General features: G+C 41.3%; 2 protein-coding genes across 2 annotated transcripts in view; both read right to left on the bottom strand.

Annotated features, from left to right (window-relative positions):
• Positions 1–2,602, bottom strand: part of atr (ATR checkpoint kinase) — a 44,185-nt gene extending 41,583 nt beyond the window's left edge. The window contains exons 1-5 of the mRNA XM_080784890.1: positions 2,440–2,602; positions 2,187–2,278; positions 1,615–1,773; positions 413–1,326; positions 49–191 (exon numbers count right to left, since the gene is read on the bottom strand). Of these exons, the coding sequence (XP_080641016.1) occupies positions 49–191; positions 413–1,326; positions 1,615–1,773; positions 2,187–2,278; positions 2,440–2,492 (1,361 nt within the window). The 5' untranslated portion in view covers positions 2,493–2,602. The remainder of the gene's footprint in view (positions 1–48; positions 192–412; positions 1,327–1,614; positions 1,774–2,186; positions 2,279–2,439) is intronic.
• Positions 2,603–5,081: 2,479 nt separating this feature from the next.
• Positions 5,082–15,886, bottom strand: pls1 (plastin 1 (I isoform); the record flags this gene model as incomplete). The annotated part of the gene is made up of 15 exons (XM_080783538.1): positions 5,082–5,586; positions 5,961–6,094; positions 6,293–6,416; positions 8,003–8,136; positions 8,349–8,463; positions 8,972–9,050; positions 9,260–9,455; positions 11,152–11,247; positions 11,407–11,549; positions 12,487–12,652; positions 13,582–13,669; positions 13,919–14,051; positions 14,562–14,691; positions 15,061–15,221; positions 15,817–15,886. The coding sequence occupies 15 exons, from the start codon at positions 15,884–15,886 to the stop codon at positions 5,448–5,450; spliced, it is 1,908 nt and encodes a 635-aa protein (XP_080639664.1). The 3' UTR covers positions 5,082–5,447.
• Between the last annotated feature and the right edge of the window lie 1,155 nt (positions 15,887–17,041).

Raw genomic sequence — 17,041 nt, forward strand, 5'->3', positions numbered from 1 at the left:
TCTGGACTTAGTCTGCTAAATGCCTAAATTGTAAAATTGTGAACTCACATTGGTGGTGCCCGTTGTGTTTTGCTGACCATGGGGCTAACTGGTAAGCAAGGTCTTTTAGCAACCGTCTCCCCTTCCTCCAACTCCTTCATCACAACGGCAACCTCGGCTTTGAGAGCAACATGTAGAAACCCCTCTGCACACTGTACAACATAAACATCAAGACCAGGGTGTGTTACAGCAATTCAGGGTTTGTGTAAATGAGGTACGCACACACACACACACACACACACACACACACACACACACACACACACACACACACAGAGATATTAATGCCACATTACCTATGAAAGCGTCTATTAATGTTCAGTACAGTGAAAAGGGAAAGGACACACAGAAAGAGAATACAATGGAACGCTACCTCAGCCCGATTCTCTGTTCCGACAGTGTGCGCCAGCTCCTTGCACACCTCAGTGACTCTCGGCCTCCATAACAATGCAGCGCTCACATAATCCGGAGCAACGGACAAGAGGAAATCAAAGACCAGACAGAGAGATTGGCTGACCTCTGCCCCCAGTCTTTGGCCTGCCCCTCCCAGAGTACACACACATTCTAGCAGCTGCATGGGCTCAAACCCCACAGTGTGTGCATGAGTGACACCAAGGCACTGGAATACACTCTGAGTCAGGTTGAGGAGCTCTCCTTCATAAGGCTTTTGGTGCTCTAGCTCTGTCTGCGTGTGCGTGCAGCAGTGTGTTTCCAGCAGATGAAGGTAAGATGCAAAGAATTCCTGGCCCTGCCTTTCAGGAAACCCTTCCAGCTCCACCAATCGCCTCAGCAGCACCATGGAAGACTTCCTGAGCCTCATATTGCCGTTGGCCAGTAAAGAGCACGCCGTTTCCCAGGCCACTCCAATGTCACTACGAGACACCCCTCCCCTCAGAGTGTCGGTCAGAACACTGAGCGTAACTGCAACCAGTGACTCCAAGGCAGCAGGTGAGGACAGCACCAGGGGAGAGGGGGTGAGGTAGGTGGACTGGCACATAGCGGGCATACAAGTGAAATGCTCAAGTGTTACAGGCCACAGACTCTGCATGTGAGAGTCAAACGTGTGCCTGTATCCCACCAACATGGAAACATGCTTGTAGAGAACGCTACTGAGGTCCTGGATCAATCGGAGCAGCTCCTCAACAAGGCGGTGGTAGATGACAGGTCCCCGGGCTCTGAGCATGTGCAGTAAGGAGCAGATCACGGCAGACACTGACACATGGACGACGTCACACTCTGGAGCTGCTGCCACTCTGAGCAACCTCCCCAGCACCCACCTACTGAACTCTACCACAGAGGGAATTGAAAACAAAGCATATCTGATTTTAGCTGAATGTTTGCGGTTATCAAGGAATGAGATAAGATAGGTTTAGTAGTTATGATTAAAAGATCACCATAAAACGAATAAACAGACTTTACTGGTCCTTGATTGACATGATATATACCATTGGGGAAGTAAGACTCAACAAATTAACAAAAACATATCTAATGTATGGATTACATTTGCAACAAGTTTATAATAGAATAGTTCACACTGTATGACATACGTATAGGCTATAGAATAACAATTCTCACCAGTGCAACTCTGAACAGTGTCTGTGTACACAGCAGGTGGGCACGGACAGGCAGGGTTGGCGAACATCAAATAGGACGATTTGATTATGTGCTTGAGAAAATCCAGCAGCATCACACAGGGAGGTTGGGAAGTAGACTTCTTACTCAGGCCGAGTGCCACTGTGAGAATATGTACATCAGCATATATCAAATTATTTACATGATAACTTACTTCTTATACGAACCAGTAGACTTAGGACAATAAAGGCTACTAATATGTGGATCCTTCAATTAAAACACACCCAAAGGACAACAGCATTATAACATTTTGACAATTTTGTAATTAAAATCAGGGTAAACGAAAACCTTCAGTGGTGTGACACTGCAGGGTCTCATTTACCCTGATTATATTGTTGTGATATTTGATATATAACCTGGACTTTATTAACAGGTTTACAATGACTGCTAAGACGATAACACAGAAAGCTTTTTAATTGTTTCCATTGTGGTCCAAGCTGAACGAAGAGGGCATTCCACTGACTGAGTAAGAATTGTGCAGTGTACTGTCACTCTGTCATGCATGCCACACTCACCGATATCCACATCTGTCAGTATTCCGTCAATAAACTGACAGAGGATCTGTCGAGGTTTCTGTACCACCTGGTTGTAGTCGACATCACTGGCACTGCAAACACCAAAATATACATATATAAATTAAAACTATATGTTGTCTTATATATATATATACACACACACACACACACACAATAATTGAGTTGCTCATGCTGGACCGATAGCTTATTGGCTAAGCAAGAGCTAACTTTAGCCGGTCGGCTGCAGGTTCACCTCGAAAGTTCCTGGAGAGCAGGTATCATGGCAGACATTTCCAGACCTTCCATTTTTAGGACAGGGGGAGAACGTTTTAGTGTACAAAGCAAACTTCGCTAATGACGAGAGGGCTTTCTCGGGTATAGGAGGCCACCCGTGCAGACATAACATGCCTTCCCAGTGGAGCCTTTCGAATGCTTTCGCTCCAAAGTGACGTATTTTGTGTTTTGATACGGCGGCCTACGAGGTTCATGCTACTACACACAGTGATGCTGTGCTCAGTGCGACCCGGCCGCAGCTCTCGTTCAATTAAGTTCAAGTTCACTGTAAGTGCAGCATACGTGAAGTTGCGAATGCGATACTAATATTCCACTGCACTAGGGCAGATGAGGTGAGATCATGAGACAAGATTCCTTTACAGGATCTCCTCACTGGTCAACAAAAACACCTTGAAGACCTTTAACAGGAGCCCTCGTACAAGGTTTCTTTGACTATGCATGCACCTCTTGGTACCACAGCACCTCAAAGGCCCTTAAAACAAGGCTCCAGTCTCCAGACCTCCCAAAACAAACTGGTCAGGCTCCTTGGCCTCACCCCCGAACCCACCTCACCCCTGCCTACTTTGACAGGGTCGACGACAGAGTACAGCATCTTGCAATGGGTCTGGTCTACAGACCACAAGATTCGATACATCACCAAGATACTTACTCATGTACCTGTCTAAATACTTCCTTAATGTTAACAAAGTCCTGCACACCCACAACACCAGAGGGAGTGCAACGAACCATGTACAACCCAGATTCGGCACAAACAAGGGACTCAATTATTTTCGCTCCTCAAAATGTGGAAGTGGAACGCCCTACCAACAGTCATTAAGACATGTGCCTACGGACGGCTGCAATTCGAAACTGGCCCCTGTAAGATCTGACTCCTTCCCCAACGCCCCCCCCCCCCCGTTTTTCCCCTCACTGTATGTTTATTTTTCCTTTTTACCTCCTTTATGATGAATTCCTGTTCTGTTCTTTGACTAGTGTCTATTTGTACGTCTCTAAATGTTTTGATGAATTGAACATGGTGGACCCTCTTGTAAACAAGTGTAATGCTTAATTGGGTCGTCCACTCACAGTTAACAGTCTTTGTATTGAGTTTGTGCTTGAAATGTACTGTAATTCTGCAAACTGTTAATAAATATTTCAATCAATCAATCAATCAATCAGATATACTGGCTGGCTGCACGAGGCTAACATGGTAGCGGGGTAGCCTACTGCCTGATTTTATAAGCTTTTAAGTTTATCATCTATAGCTCGGTTCTGATACCTTTACTTTTGGGAAACAATACTGCGAAAAGGGTATTCGCTACTGTTTTTTGATGACTCAACTCAACCCCCGTTCTACCAGTGCAGGTATATCCTGCCACGGAACCTATTCTCTGGGCTAAAGTGAAATAAAGATGAGTGAACTGTAACCAGCTAGAGCTGCTAGACTCTAGTCTAGACTACTAGAGGCTAGTAGCCTATAGATACACACTCGCTTCCAAACGGAGCTACAAATGCCATTGCTGTAGTGTTTGTTCAGTAATAGGGTCGATTCATACTCCTATTTTAGAGCCGAATAAAAGTCGGTTCGGCGCTGTAGAGCCTACAATTTGACGTCATTTGAGGTTCGGGGGGGCGGGTACCGTCCTAAAGTCGGCTCTTCGGTGCTACTGAAATTTTCTGACGAGCCGAAATCATTTCGGCACTACAGCGCCGAAACAGGAGTATGAATCGGCCCATAGAGTCCCCACCCCTCTCCACCTCTTTATTAAACAGAAAGTGAGAAAATTCATAGGCTACAGGATAAAGGATAATCAAGTTAAATTGGAAGCTGATAAATTCGTTCTCTCCTGATTGGATGAAATTGGTGACCTGCTATTTTTATTTTCTGTTTAAAGAGATGGAGAAACACTCTAGAAATGATCAGTATTCTATCAAGACCTTTAACTTTTTAACAACAAAGTTTTGCGTTAACCAAAATAATATGCTAAAACAGCCATAGTCGTAATCACAAATGTGATGATGTCAGCACATTTGGCTATGGCTATGGCCATTTGGCTATGGCCGTTTATAGCCCAAGGAATGTTTTTTTTCTTTTTGCAAAACTATTGCTTGGAATGGATTCAGCATCATGAGAACCCCCTAGTTTGACATGTCACATGCTACATAAAGCATGATGAAATTTGGAATGTTTTGCCTTCTATAGGTTGTTAATGGTATGGTCACATATGCCAATTATGAAAATTGCTCAACATATGCAAGTTAGCATCCGGCAGTTTCTACATGCTGGGGATCTATACTCAACATTTCTAACATAAAACTTTGGTGTACTCAACAGACTAAAAAACAGGCAACAAAAAGGTTTGGGCACCACTCTGCTCTAGTCTATATTGTCAAATTTGCTCAACGCTAGCTGGGTATTTCAGTCAGTGCTAATTCGAGATGTACACACATTTCACATACTTTTTAGGGAATAATGTTTTACTAATCTGGGGTAGCTTCACTTTCCAAGTATTCAATGAGACAGGAGATATGTGACAAACCATAAATGTAATAGATTCACTTTAATTATTAAATAATAATAACAATACATTAACATTTAAAAGGCATAAAGTGTCACAGAAAGAACGGGTGTGCATGTCATTATTAATATTCTGTATCTCCTTCGCTGCTCAAATTTGGCAGGTCAAAAGCTGAGTTCTCATATATAATGCATAATATATCAATTAGCAGCCTATCTTATAAAATCACAGACAACAGCAAAAGGACCGGCCAGAAGCAGTAATTTTCTAACTTGACATAATTTGAAATTACTGGGTAAAGAAACTGATACATATATGACATCTTTGACCAAAAAAGTGATCAAAGACAGTGAGGGCAGTTGCCAAAAAAACTTTATGTCAAAGAACAGTGATGATGATAAGTGGTAAAATGTTGTAGCCTAAATGTTGAAATGCATTAGTCCTTCCAGGCAGTTCAGTCCTGATTGGTTCAACTGTTGGCCCTCTTCATCCCACGGCCCATGAGGCAGGCGAAAACAGTCAACACCATCTTGGGTTTCACTTCCACCAAGTCATCAGGCAATGCATAGACACGCGCTCCCATCTTACGGGCCACAGAGATAGCATACCTGAGAGAGAGAGAGAGAGAGAGAGAGAGACAGAGACTGTTTGTTGTAGCAGAAACTCTGCTTGTTCTCTGTTATATTTTGTATTTATTTTATTTTGTTCGGTTCTTTTGTTGAACTTCATGCTTTGGCAATACTGTAGCTACTACATTCATGCCAATAAAGCTAACTGAATTGAATTGAATTGACAGAGACAGAGACAGAGACAGAGACAGAGACAGAGACAGAGACAGAGACAGAGACAGAGACAGACAAGGAGTGACAGAGACAAAGAGACAGAAGTGATGGCAATATTTTCCCTCTGTTGTCAATGTGCTGTATAATGGTTTCAGTTGAAAGAAATGATGTGATGTGTCCTAGGTGGTCAGATTATTTACTTGGCATTGTTGAGTTTGTCTGCGTCACTCAGCACTCCTTCCACTCCTCTCTTCACCATCTCCTCTCTAACAGCACTGGGAGCAATGATGTCAATCAGATCAATCACAGGTAGACTGGTGCTGATCAGCTTGTCCTGAAGACAACATAGAAAAAACAGCACATACACACAACCATTATTACACAGAGACAGAGGCAACAAGGACAGATACAGAGCATGAATGTGTGTATTTGACACACGCAAGCGCACGCGCACACGCACACACACACACACACACACACACACACACACACACACACACACACACACACACACACACACACGCACACACACCTTGAAGCTGCTGATCTGCGTGTTCTTGTGACCTTCGCTCAGGGTGGAGTTAACCCAGTTAAGGATGATGTGATCGCCCACTTTTTCTCCATCTCCAAGATCTGACAACACCAGCATTGTGTACCTAGTATAACACACACACACACACACACACACACACACACACACACACACACACACACACAGGCACGAGCTAAAATTAACCCCAATAAATAAACTGCATAATGTAAAAGGAAGAGCAACTTTGTTTATTCAGCAGGTGAGGTAAAGAAAAAGGGAAAGTAATTTGAAACGAGGACAGAAGATCACATTTCAGCTGGGCATGTCAAAGATACGTGTAGGTTCAAATTGACTTCAGGAAGTACATTTAATTAGTAGGATGTTGTCATTAAGCTACTACTACTAGATCGATACTTGTTGGCATGGTCAACCTCAAACTTAAAAGCTATTAAACCAATCAAACCAGTAAACAAAGCCAGGATTCTGGATTATGAGGACTCAGGTCATCATAATGAGGAATCCATAATAATAATATTGACTGGTGGACCCTTAGCAAGGTTAAAAAAATTACAGGAAGAGTGCAAAATAATATAATCTGCTGTCTCTTGTATTGTCTACTATGTGTTCTGCCGTGTACCATTGCACCTGCATGAAAGCATTGTATTGTACACATTGTGTGTCTGTGAATATCGTCAGTTGTACTCCTTTTGAACACTGGACTGTTACAATCATATTAAGTGTAACTTAAATAGCCTTTTATGTAGACATAGCACCCTATAATGTATATGCAGTTAATTGCAACGGTAGGTCGCAGATGACTATGAAATTCTGCAAAACCTATCCATCCATCAGTCATGCCTCCATATGTGGTTGTCAGTGCATCACGCCTTGTGACATCACGCCTCATGACACGTCACGGCACCATCAATGGCTGTCAGTCCATCAGGCCCATCACGCCTCGTGACACGCTCCGATATATGGCCATCTCCATATATGAAGATCACAACACTGACCGTATCAAATGGATGAGCCATCAACTGGATAACCATACATGGCGAAGCATGGATCATCACCTAGATCTCCATATATGGAGCTGACCTGTTCTGACATTCCATATATTGATCCTACCCCACCGTCCCCACACGTCCTTGATCCTCTCCGATGTCTCCCTTTTGACTGATACCTGTCCATTCAAACTCCAGACGGGCCCGCCACAAAGTTATTAGTGCAGCCACGCCCGGCACCCGACAAAAACTAGAGTTCTCAACAGGCCCGAAAATGATCAAACCCTGTACACTCAAGACACTGCCCCCGCTGCCACCCTTAGATCTCCATATATGGAGCTGACCTGTTCTGACATAATGTTGATCTGACCTCATCAAACCCTGTACACTCAAGACACTGCCCCCGCTGCCACCCTTAGATCTCCATATATGGAGCTGACCTGTTCTGACATAATGTTGATCTGACCTCATCAAACCCTGTACACTCAAGACACGCTCCATATATGGCCAGATCTCATCAAACCCTGTACACTCAAGAAGACACTTCCCCCGCTGCCACCCTTAGATCTCCATATATGGAGCTGAGTCAGCTGACCTGTTCCATATATTGATCTGACTTCATCAAATCCTGTACACTCTAGACACACTCCATATAATTATGGCCAGTACAGAATTAATTCCATATGTTGATCTGACCCCACAGTACCTTCTCATCAGTTGCCAGACCAGTGCAAGGGTGTGCATTGGGTTTCCCTCGTTGAGGTTGACTCCTCCAATGCCAACCAGAGAGAAGCGGGCCTCACTCGTCCCCAGCTCCACAGCATAGCTGCAGTTCTCTAGCTAATGAAAATGTAAAAAATGACAATAATCACATATATATTTTACATTGTAACGTTTACGTTCCTAATATTTTTTTATTTTAGTCCATTCGGTCCTACTGTATTCTTTGCAATGTGTGCATGTCTTTCATCTCTTTCATGCAAGAAATACAGTTTGTCTTCCAAAAAAGAATTAAAGTGTATTGATTCATTGCTTGATTTATGTGTATTTACTTTCTTCATGTTAGCGCCCAGGACAGGGTAAGGGGGTCTATTGACTTTCCTCCAGTTCACTGGCACATTCACTTTCTCATAGAGCTGCAGAATCACTAAGGCATCACACAGGTCACTGTAAAAAGAACGTAAACCAAATGTGTACAAAAACATACAGTAACTGTTAACACAGTACTATAACAAGTGCAATGTACATAAATTGCTAACGAGTAGACAGTCAATAAGCAAACACTGGTGACTGTATGATTTGTGCCGTTTATCGTATTTGTGCCCTTAAATTCAAGTAATATTTCATTGTCGTGTGTATAATATAATGAGTCAATGACATATTTGTTCTGGCTAACTTTGTCTTAACAAAAGGACACACCATTCCAAAACCAACAGCAAACACAAAGACTGTGTACACAATGCACTCATATCTATACATTATACTGCACATAATTTACAGCACATACATTTACAATGATGTGAGCATCCGCTATTCAGCAACCTGACTGGAAATAATAATAACTGTTGAGGTGAATGATTTGATGCTTCGCTAAAAACAGTTGTCCTTAATGATGTTTTGGCCTTTGTGGTATACAAATGTTATAAAGTTGTGGTAGTTCTGTGTCAGTTTATACCAGTATAGATGGTTGACATATGGAGAGACGCCCAATGAGTTCATCCAGTTCCGGAAGGTTCTCTCTTCTCTGGACTCACCTAGAAAGGGACCAGATTATAATGAAAGACAAAACAGTAGTATGTATAAAATATACCATAAAATATGCTAGAGGCAGTGAATACGTTGCTAAACTGCGTGCGTGCGTGCGTGCGTGCGTGCGTGCGTGCGTGCGTGCGTGCGTGCGTGCGTGCGTGCGTGCGTGCGTGCGTGCGTGCATACAGTATGTGTTTGTGTGTGCCGGACTCACCCTCTATGACTGTAGTGTCTATGCCATTACTGTTAGACTTCTGCATAGCAGGGTGCATGTTGAAGAGGTTGGCTACGAAGGCCAGGTTCAGCTTGCTGTTTCCAGATGTGACATCATGAGGAGAGACAAACTGCCTGCAGTCCAGTCTGGCTGCCTGACAGAGCATCAACTCAGCTCTGTGCTCCAAATCAGGATGCTACAAAGATACATCAAGCAAACATATATACTGAACAAAAACACAATATATATATATATATATATATATATGCAGAGTGCACACATCTCTGGTCGAAACTGTTTGACACTCTTGCATTTCAAAATAAGACAGAAATGCAGTGGTGTACAATAACTACCGTAAGTACATTTACTTTTACATTTTTATTTCATTTTTAGAAGAAAGGGACAGGTACAGCTACAGAAATTGCAAATAAAACAGATTCTTTGCCAGCTACAGTATCAGTAAGTGGCTTGCCCCCTTGCCTCATTTTTAAAATCCTACCTCCAGACCCCAGCACCAACCACCATTGACAAAAAAGGGGAAAATAATTAAATACAACATAACACCAGATTTGTTAAATTAACAACAAATTGTAAATAATTAAAAAATCCTTTCTTATTTCTTTCTTTTACTTTACTGGAGTATTTCCAATTTTCAATACTTTTACTTCTACTAAAACTGTATAGTTACTAGTTACTTTGTATATTTTGATTATTATATCACAAAACATGCATTAACCACTAGTAGATCTAAAGTTTTCAAAGGATTCTTATTTCTTATACGTTGTACGTGTGTACATTAGAATTGTGGTAGGCCTACTTTAAGTACAATTTCATGCCAATACTTTTGTACTTACTAATACTCACTACATTTTTAATTCCGTACATTTACTTATAGATAATGTTTACATTGTGGTATTGATATACTTTTACTTAAGTAAAAATTGAGTCTCAAAACTCAATTTTCCCACCACTGCAGAAGTGTAATAACAGCTTGGCAGGCACAAAAGCCAAAAACAAATCTTTAAAACAAATCTTGTTTAAAATAATAATCTGCCTAACGATGATGCCACTGGAAGACAGGTTTCTAAACTGCCCACAGCCCTCCTATGAGACAAAGATAGTAGAGTAGAAATAAATTGTGCTGTTTTATCATGAGCATTAGCGAGGACCAATTACATGAAGATAGACAACAACACAGACAGAGACATGTATGTCAGAACTATATGTCTGTGCATAATTACACAATATATTTGTCCGGTTTACATGAAAGGAGAAATTAGTTTGAAGTGCCAACTGGTGAGTGGGGGACAAGGCATTGATAAGAGTCAGTTTACTGTAGTTTTCTATGACTGACATCTTATCTGACAGCATGATAACAGAGCTGGAAGGTCAGGAGATAAGGAAATTAAAATGTCTGTAATCATTTCCTCATCGCCTGTTTAGCCTCAGGTCACCCCTGTAAATAACTCACTGCATCCATGGCACGGTTGAATTACATTGATACTTTACAGCACCTTTGATATTGAATTTGCCATTCGGCCCTAAGATACAGTACAGTATGTTCACGAGGAAAACATGAGATAATATCCGTTTCCATTAGGACAGGTCGAAGATTATTTCAAATTATGTTGTATGGACCCCAGGGGACCCCAGGAAGGTAGTAGCTAATGGGGATCCAAATAAGATGTTCAATCACTCTGGGGGGGGGAAATAGAAGATCTACAATGCGATACAATTTAGATTTTTTCGAAGTATTGCAGATCTATCGTAAGTGGTTAAGCTGAAGTGTAATGGATTCATTCCAAATATTATCAGAAGTATTCTGCGGCATGCACCGCTGGACTTGTGCCACTGTACCCACTTTGAGAAACCTTGCTTTATATAAGACTTACATTGAGGCCAGTCATATCGATGTCCACACTCATCTCAAACTCGTCCTCTCCTTTAGGAGAGATCTGGTCCAGCAGGTGGAAATAGGCCCTGGAGTCCTGCAACATTACATATAGCACATAGTAAGTTTACATTCATTGTTTGTGTGTGTGTGTGTGTGTGTGTGTGTGTGTGTGTGTGTGTGTGTGTGTGTGTGTGTGTGCGTGTGCGTGTGCGTGTGTGTGCGTGCGTGCGTGCGTGTTTATACTGCATGGTACCATGATGTCTTGGCTGAAGTTACAGATGAGCTCTGCTCCTGCGTTGCGGAGGTGGTGGTTGACCCAGCGAAGGAGCAACTCCTCAGGAGAGACAGACAGCAGACGGTCCAGCTCCTCACCCTCTTGCAGCAGACCAATCAGAGCTAGACACAGGCACAGAGAATTTCAATGTTATCATAGCTCCGACTGTTCCTGGCGAGGTGAAAAGGCCTTTCAATGCACAAGCATTATTATTATTATTATTAAAATTAAAGAACAGGAGAGGGTACGACAGGGCACAGAACTGCCAAACAAAAATGTGGAGAGTCGTAGGGTTCCCAAGGCCTATGCAAAAATAATCCAATGCAAAAATAGATGAGTAGGGACTAGGGACTAGGGAGACCACTGTATAATGCAAAATATAGTTTGAATGTAGCCTACTCAAATATGCATTTTCTTTAGTTTGTTATGGCAGAAATGGCAGAAATGGCAAAAAATATTTCACATTTCAAGTACTTCCTCAGGCAGCTATGAATGAATTAATCATTGCTGCCTGTCTGTATGATTTTTAAACACTTTTTTATCTTCTGCCTAAACTCCCTAAAGTAAACAAATGTAGCTGTTTATGCATAGGACACAGAACATAAGAATAGAACAGAACAGTATGAATTCTTGGTAGTGTAAAAAAACTGAAAAGCAATAAAGTGCTTACTGTAAGCAGTGAGCACTGCTTACCGTAAGAAGCAATAAACATTCTGACATAAATGCTTAAGTTGCAAAAAAGCAGTCAGAAGTGAAAGTAAAAAATAAAATATTACCATTGGTCAATAGAAACAAAACAAGTGTGTAGAGACTGGGTTTGATAGTGTGTGTGCATGTCCATGTGCTCAGCATACCGTATGTATAATATTGTGTCTTGCCTATGTTTGATCATGAGTGTATTTGCATGTGTGTGTGTGTGTGTGTGTGTGTGTGTGTGTGTGTGTGTGTGTGTGTGTGTGTGTGTGTGTGTGTGTGTGTGTGTGTGTGTGTGTGTGTGTGTGTGTGTGTGTGTGTGTGTGTGTGTGTGTGTGTGTGTGTTGTATATTTGTATATTCTGACCTTCGTTCCTGCTGATTTCAATATCAGCGAACAGGCCAATCTTGATAATCTGCCAGAGCAACCCTAGGACCAAGTGCGGTTTTCCAGCCATGAGATCGTGTGCATCGATGTTTACCACAGTACAGCCTATGGCTGATGCTGAGTTGAGAGCCAACATCAGATTCTCCTACAAAGAAAAAATGATTGAGAATCAACATTAAGAAATGTGGCTTCATCCTGTTGATGATACAGCAATTTTACAGATGGTCATACAAATATAACAAAAACAAAACGGACGGGACCAGTACTGTAAATGAACACTGAGTACAAAAACTGGGGACAAAAACATTTTAGTTCACACTCACAGAAATAAAATAAAATAGTTCAACTTAATGAAATTATATTGTGTCTTTATAAAACTATAATAACTCAGTTGTACTTGAATGTATGTCTCCCTGAAAACTCCCTGAAAAAAGTCTGGTGAAATGAAAAATCACACCAGTGTGAAGTGAGGGGCGCTGTTATCATCTTACAACATCACTACCAAAACATATTTTATGACATAATTATCAGACAAAATAAACATTAAACTCTGTCCATTTCAATGGCGTTTTTAATGTTTTTTGAAAAACAAACATTAAACATGTAGGGATTAGCGCCCCTCAAAAATAGACACTAAGCGATTTGCTCAGATACTGTGACGTAATTCTCCATTCATTGTCAATGGGAATTTAATGTTTGTGTAGGACGGAAAACTACACTAATAGCTGAATATAGGAGGGGATACAAAAATAAGTTTTTTTACACTTTTAGAGCATATCATCATATGGGCATATTACCTAACTATATGCAAAAACGAAAGGCTATGGAAATCACACATGTTGAACAAAATCAAGATTAATTTATATTCATAAAAGTTGATCTATGTCATCATGCAGCACGTTTTCATTCACAAAAAGTCATTAAGATTGGCTTTTTATGGACCTTTGATATAAAATACACACATTTTTTTTGCCATCTATTGTTAGGTATGCCCATATGATGACCACGGATATGCTCTAAAAGTGTGAAAAGCCTATTTTTCATTTCACCAGACCTTTAACCGTAGCTACTCACAGTCATAGTGAAGGTTGAATGTTTCTTTTCTTTTCTGTTGATGACTCTCTCATCAATAGTGTCGGGCTGAGACAGGTTGATCATCTTACTAAAGGGAGAATAAAACATTGGATGAGTCAGTGAGTAAGTAAATGACTGACTGACTGACTGACTGTAGAGGGCTGAAAAGGAATTAAGAAATTAGAACAGTAGAATTATTTCATACTATACTTTATTACCTTATTTTGAGCATTACACATTGTTGAATGCTCTTCGGCATGTGTGTTCATTTGCTTATGTGTGTCTGTGTGTGGTGTGCATGCATGCAGTACTTCATGGTTGTGTGAGTGTGTTTTACCAGAGCAGGATTCCATCACGGACAGAGGTGAAGAGATTATCATTCTCAGGGTTCATGGGTAACAGATGACTGCAGTCTGGGTCGCTTGCTAGGGCTTTGTTGATCCAGTTCACAAACGCCACCTTCTCTTCATCTAAAATACAAACACCACATACATTTTCATATACAAATACACATAAATATTTGGCCATATGGAAATACATGCTTTGTTAATCAAGTTAACGAAACTATCTCCTCACATATGCAAATATACATGGAAATGTTGCCATGTGGAAATGCATTTCACAGATATAAACACTCACATACAAACCCATACCTGTGCATGGAAATACTACTGTAGGCCTATATAAACCTATGCATGGAACACACATTTGACATCTTTATTTGCCTTCACATTTAACAAGAATTTCTTGAACACAAACAATAGCAGATGCACAAAGTTGGAAAACTCAACAACTGTTTCAGGATACAGATCACGGGTACAGGAAGCATCTCCTCCTCCATATATGGCCAATTATCACAGACACTGAACCGAATTTAGGTAAGGAATGCCTCTTCCAGACTGTGGTCAAACACACACGCACGCACGAACGCACACACGCACGCACGCACGCACGCCCGCACGCAGGCCCGCACGCCTTACCGGAGTAGGAGTGTTGTGTTCCTTCACTGGAGATTCCTGACGTTCCTCCAAATGATCGGATCCCAGCTCTTCTGCCGATGGTTTTTTTGAACGTCTCACTGAACTCCTTACCCTTCAACTCCTGGTAGATCTGCACATGAACATGCCGTACTGTTACTCTCTCTCTGTGTGTGTGTGTGTGTGTGTGTGTGTGTGTGTGTGTGTGTGTGTGTGTGTGTGTGTGTGTGTGTGTGTGTGTGTGTGTGTGTGTGCGTGCCATAGTGTGCATGCATGCGTGCGTGCATCCGTGCGTGTGTGTGTGTGTGTGTGTGTGTGTGTGTGTGTGTGTGTGTGTTTCATGACCAGGTGAATGCACATGTTTTATGTGATAAGTATGTCATAACCTCACCTACAAGTGAGTTTACGACATAGTTGAGAATGAAAACAACAGAGAACAATTGGACAGAATAAGAGACATGGGAGAGAACACTATCAGACTGGTACATTATTTGGGTCTTACAGACACAAACTCTTCAAAGCTGATCTTCTCATCTTTGTTGGTGTCTCCAGCGATAAAGGTCTCAATGATCTCTCGTATCCTGTAGCCTGGCAAGGAAAAACTGGCTTCTCTGAAGAGTTCCTGAAGCTCAAAGTCGCTCACGAAGCCACTGTTGTCGATGTCTGAAAACACACATTCATTTCACAAATACTGTACATACTACACAGAATGCTTATAATATTCACTCCAAACTCATGCGTTACTAAACTTGCTATTGACTACTTTCTTAAACCACAAATAGATGAATATTATGATCCATGCTGTTATCACGTGTCTCCATCTAATTATGCAATTATGCTTACTGATAAAACCTATAAAAAAGTAAATTCCTGCACACACTTATCACCTACTTACTATAACTTGTACCTGATAAAAACCCATGGCAACCTCTCACCTTTGCATATGACAGGACTTAAGGTCTATAACAGAAGGCCTTTATGGGTGGCTGTAAAATCATTCCCATATTTGAAATAATTGTAATTACAAAAGTAAGAGTGATCACACACACACACACACACACACACACACACACACACACACACACACACACACACACACACACACACACACACACACACAATCATTTGTGTGTGTGTGTGTGTGTGTGTGTGTGTGTGTGTGTGTGTGTGTGTGTGTGTGTGTGTGTGTGTGTGTGTGTGTGTGTGTGTGTGTGTGTGTGTGTGTGTGTGTGTGTGTGTGTGTTGTCTTTACACTGACCAATCTTGTTAAAAGCCTCTCTGAGATCATCCAGGTCCTCTCTGGATATCTGTGTGATGTGGTTCGCCATATTTACTTCTCCTTAATGAACACGCACACACGCACGCACGCACGCACAGAGAGAGAGAGACAGAGAGAGAGAGAGAGAGAGAGAGAGAGAGATTCAAACAATTGGCCATATTCAGCCATCTTGCCAGCAAGGTGCTACCTACGTAGGTGATACTTATAGGCAGCCCATTCATCCAAACAGAAAAGTCCTATCTAATTATATAAAACAACCTCATTGCAGCTGTAGGGAAAGCTTGAATTATCCTCTTTCAATCTGCAAAATGTTTGTTTCATAAAAATCCACCGTAGACATTTTATGAGCTACTTCCTATCAAGAAATTCCTTGCATGATTTGGAGTGTTGGAGTTTGGAAGCGCTCGTTGAATATCACTCAACGGCCCATGCGTATCACCTGTTTTGAATGTGCACATTCAGCAGGAGGTTGCTTTACTGATAACGAGCGCTTCCATACTCCGATACTTAGAAAATAATCATCTGCAAGGAATTAGCTCATAACATGTCTATTTCTATTAAATAAAAAAAACTTTACATATTGAAAGAGGATAATTCAAGATTTCCCTACAGGTGCAATGTTGGTGATTTTGACGTTGTAGCACCTCGGTATCACCTTGCTGGAAAGATGGCTGCGGTATGAATATGGCCATTAATTAGGGCAAGCTTCTATGGAGAAAAGTTGACTTCAATTCAACAAAGCCATACAGGTACAGTTAAGTGTATTTAAGACGTTCATTTGTTTGTCACTTGAAAGAGACAGAGACAGCATGAGATGTCAGCAGAGATACCATGAGAGTTCAGATAACAGCAGAAACACAATAAGGAAGTATTGTATAAGGTTACATAGGTGAGATTACCTTGTTGTCTTCGCTCTCCAAATGCATAATACTTGATGCAATAGTTTTAGCACATTTTGTCTGCATTGTAATACTTCAATAAACCTTTACTTATAGTATAGTAAAAGCCTTTTAGTACAGGGTAGTTTATCCCCTTGGAGATTAGCTCTGTTTAGGAATTACCTTGCCACATAATTTAAGTAAAAAGAACAGACAATAGTCTATTGTACTGCTGAGTCAGGTTTATGGTAAATGAGTCTTTGAATTTCAAAGACATATTCCCTTCATAGTACAAATATAATTTCCAGTGTCTAAACTGACAGTCA

The sequence above is a fragment of the Protomyctophum bolini genome (assembly GCF_963924005.1).
Source record: "Protomyctophum bolini genome assembly, chromosome: 15".
Taxonomy (NCBI): domain Eukaryota; kingdom Metazoa; phylum Chordata; class Actinopteri; order Myctophiformes; family Myctophidae; genus Protomyctophum; species Protomyctophum bolini.